Genomic DNA, 14768 nt, shown 5'->3' with positions numbered 1-14768 from the left:
AGGATACTAGGGCAATTCTATTTGGTCTAAAACAGCGTAGCTCTCGCTCTCTCAACCTGGTGTGATTCCTTGCAACTCGTGCAGTGTATCATTTCTTTCATCTTGTGCAGCAAAGAGCTTTATTTAGGGCAAGAGAACTGTTAATAGGGCTGAAGATCTTTAAACTTCAAATTCTGCTTTTTTATACATGCGAAAAGTGCATGGTGCTTTCTTACTCATCAACCACGCTCGGACCACAAAAATTCAGCTGAGTGCGCAAGTTTTTACCCTGCAATCCCACATGTACATAAGAAATTGGGTTCAGAAACTTTTAACAAGTTCTCCATGGCATCAAGAGCTAATGCGCTAGTAGGTAATCCTACCAATCTCTCTAGCGATCTTCAACAATGCTTCAAGGCACCTGCAGTCTGCTGACAAATCATGCTATCACCAAGATGGAGCAGAACGTGTTAAAAAGAATTTACTAGTTTCTCTGCTAAAGGTCTGGACGTTTAAATTACAACAGCAAGTGATGTTGGATGGTTTAATTTCTTTATGAGAATGGCGAATTAACAACTCTATGAGATGCTACCAGTAGTAGTAATTCACTTAAATTCGTCTCTAAACAACAAAATACTCTAGTACTTAATCAAATGCAGATTCTTAGCTGTACCAAGCAATGTAGTAGCACTCGTGTTACTCCCTAATGGCACAACACTTGATTTGCCCATCCCAGTTCATCATTTTGGGATATGGTTGGTTTTCTTCTTGCAAAGTGAAGCTTCATAATGGCCTGCCAATTAGAGGATTAGCTCCTCTTTGCTAATAACTGAAAATGGATGTGCTAGGAAACAGCCCCTCTTTGCACCTCATTGAAAATGCAGCAGTAGGAAACAGCTCCCACCAATCCTATATAGCATTGTTTGATATCACTCTTCTTTCAGGCTTCTGTAGTCCTTTCTATATCTGTACGTAGCTTTGATGACTTGGCTCATGTTGGAAACCAGAATCACATGTTATCTCAGATCTTGAAGTGCTTGTATCCATACTCGGAGCTTGTCATGCCTTCTTCCCAGTCACCCATGCATCTTCCACCAAAAACCACCTGTTGAATGCCCAAGTATCTGCCAAGAGAAAGAAAGATCCACAGAATGAACTCCAAGCGGACAAATCAAGATAAAGAGAAATATTATGAGTTTCTATGGAGGAATTCCAGAAACATGAAAAAAGGGTTGCTGAAAACAAGAAACCTCTCAAAGCTTACCATACTTAAGATATTGCATCAACAATATTCTTGTGCAGAGATATCCAGCAGTTACTGTGCATTATCCCCATATCTCTGAGCTTTATAATTTGTTTGTTCACCATGCACTGTTACTTTATGAAAGAAGATATGTCCCACTCACAGTTGTTTCAATATTCAAACCATCATATTTTGCTCAATGCATCTCTTAGAAAGTGCCAAATTTTACTAGATTGCATATTCTAATGAAAAGGTTTTGGCTTCAAGGAATTCACTCCCCACTAGATGAAACAAGTAATGGAGATCTTTAAGTTGCATGTTCTGGATGGATGTTAACTATAATTAACAGTCAAACCAGGAAGACAAGAAAGAGTGAAATCGTGCTTTTCCCAAGAAAATAAACCCAGGAGACCTTCAACTAGTCCCAATCATAACTATCTACTTCTCTCTGGAGTTAAGTGATGGTTTGCTTAAGACCAGGTTCATTACCATATTTTGATGCCTAGACAGGTCAGATTATATGATTGAAGGCCAACTAACTCACAAATAGTCATGATCTCCAGCCAAGTTTCATTAACCATCCATATAATACCATCTCATGCTTTCATTTGCAAGTTAAGAGGCTAATGTAACCAAGGTTTGCTGTAACGATCAGTATCGGTGCGCATTGACTATACCGATACCGAATTGGTACATGGTATGAGAGGCATGCCGATACTTGGTACGCCAAACAGGCACCGTACCGGGCACACCAACACTATAATAGGATGGAATTGGTACGGGTCTGGTACCGAGACGACGAATTTTAAATATAACTATATAGGCTTTATGGTAAAAACCTATCATTGTTAGACATTTCAATAGGATGGAGGTTCAATCAGTTTTATATGAGACTTGTGAACTAGTAAACTATCAAAAGCATGGTATGCTGTACCGATCGAATACCTGTACGTACCAACCGTACCCATACCATACCATTCTGATACCGAACCAATGCATAATATGGAGGGTGTATCGAGTGTCAGTACACTAAACCGACTGCCATACTAGATTTACCAACATCGTACTAGGTTGGTACCGATACATGATCCAGTAACGAGATGGCAAACCTTGAATAGAAGAATACCAAATCTAGAAGTGTTTTTCTAAAGTTCAACATCAAACAATAAAATTCACAATTGAAACTTTCAACGAGGTCAATCTAAGCCGCAAAAAATGAATAAATAAATAAAAACAAAAACAAAAACAAAACAAAAGAAAAAAAAATAATGTCCTCTAGAAGAAGTCTTACTCTGAGCTCAGGACAGTGAAGCAATTTAGCAATACATCCACAGCAAAAAAATCCGATGTTCCAAGGTCCACCCTGCAATGAAAATTCTAATTGAATAAAATCTACAGTAGATGTGACTCTGTGCTACTCATTAATAGTAATATTACAAGAAGGGATCTCAAAGACAAAATCCTACCAAACCCTGCCCCAGTTGTCTTGAAACTCAACATCGCCAATATCATGGAAAGATGAAGGCATAACTCTAGCAGCTTTATCGAAATCATACAAAGGATTGTAATCCATTGATGAGTTTGCCAACTGCAATGCACAAAAGATATATTAGCAATACAAAGCATCAACATAACATCAACAAAAAAGCACCTCCCCAAACTTGGTGTTCCCACTTTGAATCCTTACCATCCACTCCTCTCATGGTATAATTCTGTCCTTAGTAGTTAGTACCATTCAGATATGGTGTTTTAAAATAGAGATACTAAATAACATGTGAGGTACCCTAGCAAGGAGGCATGGAGGGGGTTCAAATTGGGCATTTCTTTTTCACCTTCCTCTTGTTTCAGTGAAACTGTATCAATAAACACATTCTTTTGGACGATAATAAAAAACATCTATTTTTGGATGACACTAAAAAACATCACCGAACTGAATTGATGGGGAACTGGATGATGCACCAAGTCGGCTTGGTAAACAGGCAGAGAGAAGAAAAAAAAAGTCTGGTTCGAGCCATTCGATTAAATAAGCCAACCCCCTCAATCGCCTCTTGGGTCGCGATCGCCCCCCACCTCCCCACTCAAAAATGAGCTCAAGATGAAGCCTCCACCCTCCCCCTCCTGCTCGATCGTCATCAGTAAGCATCCCCTTCTCTCTCTCCCCCCACTAGGGTTAGGGTTTCTCTTGGCCCTTCCGCTTCCTCGTCTCCCTCTCCCTCTCGCTCTCACCCCCGCGATGACTTTCAAGCCCTCTCCCTAAGCCTCTCTCTCCCTCCTCCCTCTTCCTCTCTCCCTCCCTCCCTCTCCCTCTCCCTTCCTCTCTAACTCTCTTGCCTCCCTCTACCCCTCGCTCTCTGACTCTCCCTGTTTCAGTACATTCCAAAATAGCATGGTACAAACCCATACTGTGCTGAGCCGGCCACCAATCGATACAACCTCTAGCATTGGTTCGGCGAACCTTGAACTACTATATGACTGACAACTAGGATTACCTCATTCAAATTTGAAAAAGAGAACATGTGCATAACTGCGAATGAAAGCATTTTATCACAAGCTTAACTTAATGGGCCCGACTTCATTATAATCCAAGGCCACATATACAATAATAAAAGTACTCCTCCAATCATGTCTCAACAATTTTTCATCCATGTCTTCTTTGAAATCACTTCTTTATCCAAGCGATAAACCTGAAATCTCTCCTAGTAAATTGCTTTTGTCCCTTACATATATCCAAGCGATCTTAATTTCTTTCCATTATTTTATTTTCTTTATCTAAACATCCTATCTCTGCTAAGCTCATATCATGCTCATGGAACATCATCTTTGCCCAATGAAAAAAAAAAATCAGTATTGCACTAGTAGGTTATTTTTTTCGGGGAAAGTCTCCATGGTATTTGATAAAGGTATAATACTTCAAAGGCGCACCTTCAACTCCATTGACCTGATTCAGTACTATCTAAAAAGTCATATTTCCATGGCTGTGGCCGATTTATTCCAAAAATCTTCCATTCTTCTACTTTCCACACTACTACTGCTTTAACACCAGACTAAAATTGAGATGTAAGCTCCTCACTAGTGGCTTCAATCTCAAACAAACTGCTTTCTTCCATTTAAATTTTAACACTTACGCCATGAGAGAATTCATTTCTAATTGCACTACAGCACAAGTACATAAGAAAATCTATAACAAAATTATGATCTTTCTTAACACTCCAAAAAAGTGCCACATGTTATAGTTTATAAAAAAACATTTTAACTATCAAACATTTACTTATCTGACCTGCAGATTTGAAGAGTTAAAAGCACCCAAGCGTCCCATGACATACCATGATTGAATGACCTGCACAAGATTCAAAATGTAGGTATGAAATCAACTCTCTGTAAAAAAACTTAAGAGATGCATCCAATTGATAATGACTTACACTACCAAGAAGGTCAACATCACGATCTGATGGAGCACCATAAAGTTCAAACCATATGTAGGAATCTAGTGGATTAAAGCTGGAGAGGACAAAAATCTAGTAAATACAAAAAAGCAAAGAAATTTGTGATAGTTCTCAGCCAAAATGGATTTCAAAAGCACAGCTAAAATGGGGTCAAATTTGTTTTTACAAAAATCAGGAGAAAAAGATAGTCACACTTATGAGAGTCAATATCTTTGACCATTATAACAGAAAAGATTGTGCAACAACTGTAATTTCCTATGTTCAAAAGGTTCTTTATATTTCTAATAGGGTAGGAAGTTCTTTGGTGAATTTTATTTGAAGATGATATCTTGTAGCTTGTTGAGATAGAGAAGGAGGGATATCTGAATAACAAATCCTTGAAAGAACTTCTAAAGGATCCATGTTTAAATAAGATACACAAAGTTTCATCCATTTTTTAATCCAGATCAGGGTATAGCTAGGGTATGCTGAACAGGTACCAGAAGCCGTATCGGTCGGCGACTGGACTGACTCAGCTCGTTTAGTACCGTCTCGGTACCGGGAGAGCCCAGCCAAAGAAGGAGAAGAGAAACAACGAGCAAGCCAGGAGGGGGGGAGAAGGAGAGCCGCGGACTCCCACTGAGGGCCCCGAGGGGAGGTGTGGGGGCACGGCCAAATCCTTTGTTTCAAAAAAATAGGAGACGCAGCCGCGGAAAAAATTTTGAAAATTTTTAAGTGAAGTCGGCAGAGGATTTGCCGACTTCACTTAAAAATTCCGAAATTAAAAAATTTAAAACTTTTTAAGTGAAGTCGGCAAGTGGTTTTTCGACTTCACTTAAAAATTTTCAAATTTCTTTTCGCGCCTGCGGCCTGCGTGGCACCCTCACAGCCTTCGCCGCCCCCTCCCCAGCCCGCGGCTCTCCGTAGGTGTCCGCTGCTGTTGCTTCTCCCTTCCGCCCCCACTCGCTCGCTGTTTCTCTCTTTCTTCCCCGGCCTTAGTGCATACCGGTTTCCACAGCGGAACCGTACCGGTAGGCCACCAGACCGGTCCGGTAAAGACTAAACCGGCCGGTACGGGCCGGTTCAGCATACCATGGGTATAACACAAATCTGAATATAATTGTGATATCTATAAACATAAAAATATATCTACCAATCCATTTTTAAATAATAAAGCCACATTGGGAAAAACATACGCCACCATACAAGGCATAATGAAACTAAAGATACACTTTTTACTCCCTAAATTTATTCACATGGAAAACATGGTTTTTAACTTTGACCAACTTCTATCAAGTGATTATCTCAGGGATTCACAATTTTAATTAATCACATTGCATTCAAGGGAAAACAGAAAGGGGAGACCAGTTCATATTTTCTCACTCTCTAAAGCTGACTTTGAAGGCAAGAACTGATCCTGTTCTGGACTTGCGAAAGTCTCTACCTTTCTTCTGGACCCTTTCCTCAACCTGTCAATAGTACAGATGAGTTCCTGTCAGAAAAGCCAACGTTGTTATACTTTTTCCCTCATAAACATAATATATCGTATGTTTTGGCACACCCTTTTCCTCATCAGATCTGGGTTCCCAATGCTATCCCCAAGGACCGCACGAAGTTCCTCATCATCTTTGCATGCATTTTCTAATATCCTTCAATCAAAAAAGAATAAAAGAGTTGAGACTGTTTTTTGCCCCTCAAAGAGAACAACTAAGATCTGAAAGAACAATGTAAAATAATGATCATGAGCTAATATATCTGGTTGGGTCTAAAGTTTATATGTTCACTAAAACTTAGTCTTAAAAACTGATACGTTTGTCTTTTAATGCCAAAAGTAGGGGAAGAGATAAAAATAGGCGGTTCTTTACTTATTGTTCATTATGTATGCTTGTGAATAATAAGGGTCTGGCAGAAAATGGTGGTGATAGGTACTGAGAATTCTTTTACTTCTGCAGTCTTTAAGTAAAATATAGAGGGAAAAAAAAGTTGAGCAAAAGTAAGCAATCGCCATGAGGTATGAAGGATAGGTCGTAGCCAGCATCATTATGAAACACGAACGCGTACTTTAAACATCATCTCGTCCATCAGTGTGGCCAATAGGAGAAGAAAGACAGCAACTGAAGGCCATAGAGACATTTTAGCAAACAGTCATTGCGCATGAAGTAATTTCACGCCCGACTTTTCCCAACAGTAGAGTAAAGACCGAGCACTTCTTCCCATCTCATCCTTCTTTGCTATGGACGGGATCTTAGCTTGGCCAAGGTGCCACCTTTAGCATCTCAGACTCGATATCATATCATACTAAGAGCTGAACTAAAATATAGGAGGACGATGAGATAGAGAAATACGGACTTGGCCCAGGTGGGATAATTGTGAAGGCGATCGTACTCCCGCTTCCGCTTCTCCTCCCTGACCTTGAGCAATCTCCTCCCCCTCGCCGTCGTCCCAGACCCCTTCGCTCTCCCCGAATAACCCTCCTTCCCTTCTCCCTCCTCATCCTCCTCTTCGTCCTCCCCTGGTGTTCTCTCTCTTCTCGAGGTGGCCACGCGGCTCACGGCCCATCCCTCGCCATCGTTGTCGCTTGGATGGGGAGAGAAAAGGAGGTTATTCGCGGAAGAAAGAGGTCGAGGGAGGAGAAGAATACGACGGCGACGAGATGGCAGCCACTCATGTACGGAGGAGGCGAAGGAGATGGCCGGAGGAGGAGTTGAGAAGCAGCACCGCGTGAGCATCGCTTCCTTTTTGGCGCCCTTTCTCGCACTCCAAGGCCCGTGCTCATGGATGAACGATCAACCACCATCCATCAAGGTTTATAATAACAAGCCGTTGCGTTACAATGCCCTTCCCGTTTCGGAGTTGCTGCAGGTCTACCGTAATTGGGGGATATCGGATCGAGATCTTGAAATTTCGGGTGATACATAGGAATCGGACCGGCCGATTGCCTAAACGCAGTAACCGCAACCCACTCCTCCTCCCTGTCGTCCACGGGTAATACATAGGATGCCTATGCGGGACGTGTCCGCATAGGATGCCTATGCGGAAACGTGCCGCATAGGATGCCTATGCGGAAACGTGCCGCATAGGAATATCTATGCGGGACGTTTCCGCATAGATATATCCTATGCGGTACGTTTCAAACGTCCCGCATAGGATTCCTATGCGGGATGCGAGACGTTATCGCATGGATGTATCCTATGCGATACGTTTCCGCATAGGAATATCCTATGCGGGCCGTTCCGATTAGGAATCCCCCGCGGGATGTTTGAAGCGTACCGCATAGGATATATCTATGCGGCAACGTCCCGCATAGGATTCCTATGCGGAAACATAATGCATAGGATATATCTATGCGGCAACGTCCCGCATAGGATTCCTATGCGGCGTCACCTGCACAGGATTTCTATGCAAATGGAACCAAACAAGGCGGATGTCTTCTCCCCCTAGCGGTTGTTGGCGGAGCCCCACGCGGACGAAGAGCTTAAAGCGGAGGTTGGGGGAGGCAAGCACGTTGGAGAAGCAACCGGCGACGGCGAGCTGGCGCTTGATGAAGTCGGCCCCATATGCGGGTTGAGAGAAGGCCGTGGGTGTAGCACCGGCGAACTTCTCCGTCTCCGCTGTCCTCGTGTACAGCGGGCTAGAGAGAGGAAGACGGCGAACTGGGATGGGAAACGGGCATTTCTGTCTCTACAATTTGTAGTCAGCTTTGTGAAGTTCAACAGGCATCTCTGTTTAGGACAGCAGGAGGAAAGAGTAATATGGTGTGCCCAAATGCCAAAGACGTCAGATTTAATATATATATATATATATATATATATTCATATGGGCAATATTCTTTACAGATAAACTACACAGATGGATCTCTTCCATTACTAGAACGTAGGGAGATTTATATACATGAACCCGAGATGGATGCAAGTTTAGTGGCCTGCCAGTGCGCGCGCGCTTGATTGCTAGCTCCATTCCATGCAAAGAATATTGAAAGGCCCTCGGCAGCAAGTGTGAGCAACCTCGAGTTTGATGGTCCTCCATCAAAATGTCATTCTGTTGGCACGCAAAAGGAACAAACTGAACAAGACGACTGGCCTCAGAAACCCTACTCCATCCTGTATCTTGCAGAATGTTCTGGCTTGCATCTACACCCTCTACAAACGTAGCAATCTCATTCCTGCAATCAAGGAGCGAGGAATGCCTGCAATGGTTAAACAAGCAACGACATCATTAGAAATGTACAAAAACAAAACTTGCAGATGCGACAAAAGAAAAGGATGCTTCATGTCCAAAAGGGAGGGGAAATACTAGGCACCATCGACAGAAACTTATCCATGTGGTAATGCCCCCAACTCTGTAACACAAGACTCGAATAAATCAACTTATTCATCATTTTGATTTAGTTTGTAAAACTCAAGTTGTCATTAAATCTACATAAATTCAAGAGTCTAGCCTTCTGTATCCAGGTAACATGAGTTTAATTTATAATTCTAGCCATCGCTGAATCTCTGCAAGTTCATCGAAATGACCAAGTGATGGCTCTGTGTTTGGGTGATGAACTTCAGATATGAACAATAGATTGAAACCTAAAGAGTAATTACTAATATTCAGAAAACTGCTCATACGATTGGTTCTTATTTTGTTGGTATAGTAAGTCTCAGTTATATTGCACTAGGGGAGGTTAACTGCACTCTCCACTGGATGTTACCTTATGAAGTTGCAACTTCAGACAATTTGTATAATCCAGGCGATCCTGATACAATATAGCCAAAGTAGGCAGTAATTCCTTTAGTGTAGCCTTGTACATGGCTTTCTTCAATCTGTGTACAGAAAGTTGTTACATATCAAAACAAGGACATCTATATTTAGTTAGACAACAATTGAAGCAAGATATGTAAAGCAGTGCAAAAACAAAAGTTAATAACTAAAGTCAGGTAGGAAATGCATGTTGTTTTCATGTTCCAAGTAGTCATACACCCTATAGCGAGAGAGGTAGATTCCAAAGAAAAATATGCAAGATGAGAACCAGATAAATAACAGGTAGGTAGTTAGAATGGAAGATAGGCTAGTTTATGATAGGCTACGTTCAAACTTCAAAATATGATGACGGCACATTAAATGGCCCTTACAGGGAAATAAAAAGCTTCCATGAAGGATTTTCTTCTCCATGGTTTTCAGTTTCTTCACCCATGTAAGTATGAAAAATAAGCTTATATAATTAACGGTGCAGCTAAACTTCCATTTTAAAAAAAAAAAATTATATTTCAGTGAAAGAGTCGATGTTAGTCTTAAAACTTTCTTCATCCAATATGCAAAAAAAAGATATATAGCAGAAGCTACCTTCCATTACAACAAAAATTTATGGTAAGAAATGGTCCTTTAGCAAGAATTGGAACTTATACAGGAGTGTGGTGTACAAAGATGTACTCCTTTTTTCTCAGGGGAAGGAAAAACAAGAAGGCCGACAAACCCTTTCCTGAACAGGGAATTGCAAGGTAACATAATTACTTGAGAATTTATGTACACTGATCTTCTTTGAAAGCAACAAAAGTGAAGTTGTGCTTGAAGTTTCCATTGGTTTTATAATAGTGAACCATGTACAAGCAGATGCATATTTGATGTTTCATGCGCGTAGCACATGCCAAATAGTCGTATAACAGAATAAAAGGTAACACAAAGAAAGATTGTGACACCAAGTAAAAATATTAAAAAATTATGAGAAATACCTCAAAATTAAGGGGAGGGGAAGACAACCAGGAAAGCTCTTCCACTTGGTTTATGTCCACATTGCGCGGCAAAAACATGATAATATTAGGTGTTATTTTCTGAGCAACTTGAAAGATGGAATATCTACATATAACACAGCTATTAGTTTCAGGTAAAGGTGGAATAAACTTTCAGATCTTTTCATATCATAGTCATTGACATTCACGGACACCAACTATGAAGTGTAGTTCAAGAGTAAGTAGTAGTTCTACATAGAGTACACTTGTGGCTAAAAGACAAGGGCTATTCTTTCAAGCAAAATTTGATTGCAATAATCTGTCTCTCAAATGGCATCTTGAGTAAAGAATGACCGAATAAAAACATGGTGATGCAGGACAGGGAAAAAGAGGGAGAAAGAGAGAAGAAGGACCACATAGATCTAATTTTTGGATGCATATCAAACATCTACAAGAACATTAAGGAATTCATTTCATAATCCACTGAGATCTCTAAATTGTGCCTGATGATAGGATACAAGAAAGCGGGGTGATTCATTTCTAATATATTCACCACATGTTAACCAGAGACCACAGTCCATGCTCTAAAAGCTACATGTAAAATGAACCATGAATCAATGTACTCTCCTAAATTGCAGTTTCATATGGCTGTGTCATCTTCAGAAAAAGTAATTGTAAAAGGAAGAAAACATCAGTTTGAGGAAGAAAAAGCACATACCCATCTCTTGGCTTGAGCAAATCAAGAGTGAAATTCTGAATTTTATTATATGATGGGCCTCCCCATGGTGGTGAAAGGAACACGACATCAGCCTGATAAATGGAGACAATCAGCTGAAATTGGAATGAAACTATCCTCTCATTCATGGTTGTTGGCATTCTAGGAAAAGTACTGCTTTGCATACCCAGAAAGAGCACCAAACCAGGTTTTTATGTGCTATATAGAGGGTAGGTGGTTCATGAAGGGCTTTATTGCCCATTTTATCCATAGTTGTTCACAAAAAAAGGTCAGGGTACACTAAGGGGCGCACAAAACATTTTCCTTCTAGAAATTTGAAGTATAACTTTTATCATCACTTAATTATTTCTACAATAACACCCTCCACAGAAATAATGCAACTAGGCTCCATCCCAACACCTCTGGTCGAAGTTGCGTCCGCGCATACGCAAGAACATGACGGCATTCATCGGTTTGGTCGAGCTCACTCTCGTTCAGGGGACTCCCGTCGTGTTGTGCCCAATTGCCTTCTGGTACATCGTACATAGCGGTGCTCCACTTTTGGCGGCCTTATGACAACCCCTCCTTCGCGCATGCTAGGGCTAGAAGGCTCCACACGCTAGGAAGGGGTGTGTTGTGTCCGGCGGTCGTGACCGTGTCAGCATGAGCTGTGATCTGGGGTGTCTACCCAATTTAGGCTCAGCCACAACTCCAGCATTATTAGAAGATGCCATACCAATCAACTACTTCTACACATAATCAATGGAAAGGGAAGAGAAACTCCACTCCCTCCAAAATTCAGAAAAAAAATCATAGAAAATTAAATATACCATCTCATGAATATCAAGTTAATTGCACTTCTCTTCTCTAGTCTCACAGGAAAAATATATCTTTTCTAGAATTCTATTGGAATAAAATTTTGGTGGGGTGTGGTGGGGGAAGGGAGGGAGAGATAGAGAGAGAGAGAGAGAGGAAGAAAAGAATGATGATGGGGGGCATACCTTCAGAAAGGGTGCAAGTTGGAAGAAGTCCCCGACAATGAAATCAATGTTATCCTCCACCCCATAAATCTTAGCATTATTGATTGCATATCCTATTTTCCATGGATCAATGTCTATGGCAACCACGTGACATCCCCTAATTCTCAAAAAATTAAGCATGGAAAAATCTCATAATTAAAAAATAGTTTCCTACATATCCAAATTCCTTTTGTTTTGAAAAGAATGGTCTTACTTTAAGGCAAACTGGATGGCGTTGCCACCGACGCCAGAGAAGCAATCAATTACAATGGTGCCACTGCCGGCCCGGGCAGCATGGGTGGCAGCAATCTCTTCAGGTGTGGCTGAGAACCAGCCCTCCTCGTCCATTTGAATGCCATCATCATATCGAGAGAAGAGGGAGTATCGTTGATGCCAATATTTGGCTATGTTGGTGGTGATGAGGCCCTGCTTTGGGATAAGTGTTTTGCAAGGGCCTTGCTTTATCCGATGCTTCCGTTTCTTTCGGTTCAAAAGTGATGGTGGTGTTTTGGTCTTGTCTGCATTGGTCCTTCTTAGATTTTGATCTATTGAGCATGGAAATGTCGTCAATTCTGAAGTTTCCAGGACAGCAAGCTCAATATCTGCAATGTCTGTTGTGTCAGACACTCATTTGGTTACATGATGCTGTAAACTTCAAACTGCATAACTCTACCTTCTGATTGCATACTTCAAAGAAGGGTTGATTATGTAATTTCAGAACAGATTCACCTCAAGATACAGCAATTCAAAACTCTAACATGGATTTTAGGTGCAATATCATGAATAGACCTGAACTGAGTGAAAAAGAACTCAATTTTAGTTAGGTAAGTGAAAAAATAAATGATGAAGTAATATTTGAATACTTATTTTCCACTACAATTACTTATAGTATTGACAGTTGAAGCTCTAAACGGGTATAGTATTCCTATCAATATTTTCGGGATACTGAAAATCTCCTTTATAATATTCACACTTCAAAATTGTAGGAATTGCTGGATCAAGTGGCCTTGCCGGACCTTCCTATTTTTTTCCTTTCCCCTTTGCCCACTTCTCACAGCTTCCCAACCCTGTTAGGCATATCAAACAGACAATGAAAGCAAGGCATCAATATTCATATTAAAGCATTTATAAAATAATTTTAATGATGATTTTGAGAAACATGATACTGCAAACACCAAGAGACAGACTGCCTGTGCACTGCAGAAACATTGAATCATGGATTGAACCAAAAAACGGCATGGTTTGTACTCCCAGAGAAACAAATTTCAAAATGCAATTTATTCATAAAACAGTAAATCCACGTTGAAATCAAATCCAACTACGTCTTACATCTGTATTCCCACTTTCCACTATAAAATATTCTCTCAAATATGCTTAAATAGTGACAAGTGTCTGAGGTAGCACACATGAAATTGTTCTCTAGTGTTTTGAGATGCTTTCATATAAAAGTTAGAATTTTTTTTTATTTTTCACATAAAATTAGCCCAACCTATGTTCCTCGATTACCAACAGAACACAAAGCACTTAATAGCAACAAGTTCTTAGAGTAAATACTTCTAAATATGTGATCAAAGCTCATGACTACTTAATCTCAAAGAAATTTAGAAAATAAATAAACAACGAGCATACCTTCAGAAATGCTGTGAATCAGAAGAAGCCGACTACCAAATATCAACCTCAAATCCTACTTTCCTGGATCGATGCCTCTCTAAAAGATTGTGAGGAAGGAGGGGAAAAATCAAAAATTGAAGCATAATCTTATAAAAATTTACCTTCTTTTTTATATTAAACTGGAAGACTTACCTTTAAGGCGAACTGGAAGATATCTACGGCCGACGCCGGTGAATCCACAACGACGGCTCCGCCGCCGGCGAACTCCCGCTTGCCACTTAGAATTCGCGAAAGAAACCGCTCTAACGAGGGGGGAATAACCCCGGGCCGTTAGGGTTTAAGAACTCGACAAAGGGGGAACTCGAGGAGGGCGGTGATTTATAAAACTTAGAAACCTAATATGGGCTTTAATAAAATAATCCCGATTGACGGAAGTTTGAACTGGTTCCTGCAGCTGCCGGAGTCCGGACTAGCTCAAATTAAAGGCTTAAGAATAATCACGTATCAAAGCCCCTTACCATAATCTCATCACATAGATTTGAAATCCTTGTAGCCCGCGCTACTGGTGAAAATGAGTCGGTTCCAATCTATTTTGATTTTCGAATCTATTTGAATATTAATAAAAGTTTAAGAATTTGATTAATATCAAATATTTAATTTTATTTACAACTTTATTTAATTTTATATAGTGGCATAATTTTTTTAAAAAAATAAGTAATTATATTAATATATTATTAACATAATTTATACCCATTTAGTAATATTTTTAATTATATAGTCATGAAACTTAATATTCCAATTTGCATCCTTATTAATATTCTTATTTCTGGTATTTGATTTCCATATATATTCATCAAACAAAATAAATATAAATAACTTGATTTCAATCATTCACAGTATGCCAAAAATAATTCATTGTTACTCGAGATTGTTACACACACACACTAAACCTAGACAGTTGATGTACCTAAGAGATTGTATAAATAGCTGTGATTCTCCAAGAACCTCTAATCCAACTTTTAAAGCAAATAAAAATCAAAAAATAAAATACCGAAAAAAGACTAAGGTCTA

General features: G+C 40.1%; 2 protein-coding genes across 9 annotated transcripts; both read right to left on the bottom strand.

Moving 5' to 3' along the window:
* Nucleotides 1–447: 447 nt before the first annotated feature.
* LOC103718539 lies at nucleotides 448–7565 on the bottom strand. The gene is made up of 8 exons (XM_039115123.1): nucleotides 6994–7565; nucleotides 6206–6293; nucleotides 6028–6113; nucleotides 4642–4720; nucleotides 4500–4559; nucleotides 2689–2810; nucleotides 2514–2585; nucleotides 448–1103 (listed from the first exon to the last, which is right to left on the bottom strand). The coding sequence occupies exons 1-8, from the start codon at nucleotides 7371–7373 to the stop codon at nucleotides 1001–1003; spliced, it is 990 nt and encodes a 329-aa protein (XP_038971051.1). The 5' UTR covers nucleotides 7374–7565; the 3' UTR covers nucleotides 448–1000.
* An 845-nt stretch (nucleotides 7566–8410) lies between these two features.
* Nucleotides 8411–14127, bottom strand: LOC103716425 (trimethylguanosine synthase). Of its 8 annotated transcripts, none has more exons than XM_039115125.1 (10): nucleotides 13890–14127; nucleotides 13716–13794; nucleotides 12760–13153; nucleotides 12301–12688; nucleotides 12069–12210; nucleotides 11071–11162; nucleotides 10356–10479; nucleotides 9338–9449; nucleotides 8938–8983; nucleotides 8411–8830 (listed from the first exon to the last, which is right to left on the bottom strand). In XM_039115125.1, the coding sequence occupies exons 3-8, from the start codon at nucleotides 12770–12772 to the stop codon at nucleotides 9339–9341; spliced, it is 870 nt and encodes a 289-aa protein (XP_038971053.1). In that variant the 5' UTR covers nucleotides 12773–13153; nucleotides 13716–13794; nucleotides 13890–14127; the 3' UTR covers nucleotides 8411–8830; nucleotides 8938–8983; nucleotide 9338. The 8 variants fall into 8 exon arrangements, with proteins under 8 accessions (XP_038971053.1, XP_038971054.1, XP_008802633.1 ...); XM_039115126.1 differs by having other exon boundaries at nucleotides 8945–8983; XM_008804411.4 differs by lacking the exon at nucleotides 8938–8983 and having other exon boundaries at nucleotides 12760–12880; nucleotides 12970–13153; nucleotides 13890–14125.
* Nucleotides 14128–14768: the final 641 nt, after the last annotated feature.

Source organism: Phoenix dactylifera, chromosome 17, assembly GCF_009389715.1.
Source record: "Phoenix dactylifera cultivar Barhee BC4 chromosome 17, palm_55x_up_171113_PBpolish2nd_filt_p, whole genome shotgun sequence".
NCBI classification, from domain to species: Eukaryota; Viridiplantae; Streptophyta; class Magnoliopsida; order Arecales; family Arecaceae; genus Phoenix; species Phoenix dactylifera.
The sequence above is the reverse complement of the archived record's forward strand: the minus strand, read 5'-3'. Positions and strand labels throughout refer to the sequence as shown.

Bases quoted from the DNA above. Each gene is read 5' to 3' on its own strand.
- LOC103716425 (XM_039115125.1), bottom strand. The intron at 12,211-12,300 runs GTAAGACCATTC...TAATTTTTTGAG, and splicing joins GCCATCCAGTTTGCCTTAAA to AATTAGGGGATGTCACGTGG. The intron at 10,480-11,070 runs GTATGTGCTTTT...TGTTATATGTAG, and splicing joins TTGCTCAAGCCAAGAGATGG to ATATTCCATCTTTCAAGTTG.
- LOC103718539 (XM_039115123.1), bottom strand. From the start codon at position 7,373: ATGCTCACGCGGTGCTGCTTCTCAACTCCTCCTCCGGCCATCTCCTTC. The intron at 6,294-6,993 runs GTCCGTATTTCT...TTTTGATTGAAG, and splicing joins AATTATCCCACCTGGGCCAA to GATATTAGAAAATGCATGCA. The intron at 4,560-4,641 runs GTAAGTCATTAT...AATCTTGTGCAG, and splicing joins ATGTTGACCTTCTTGGTAGT to GTCATTCAATCATGGTATGT.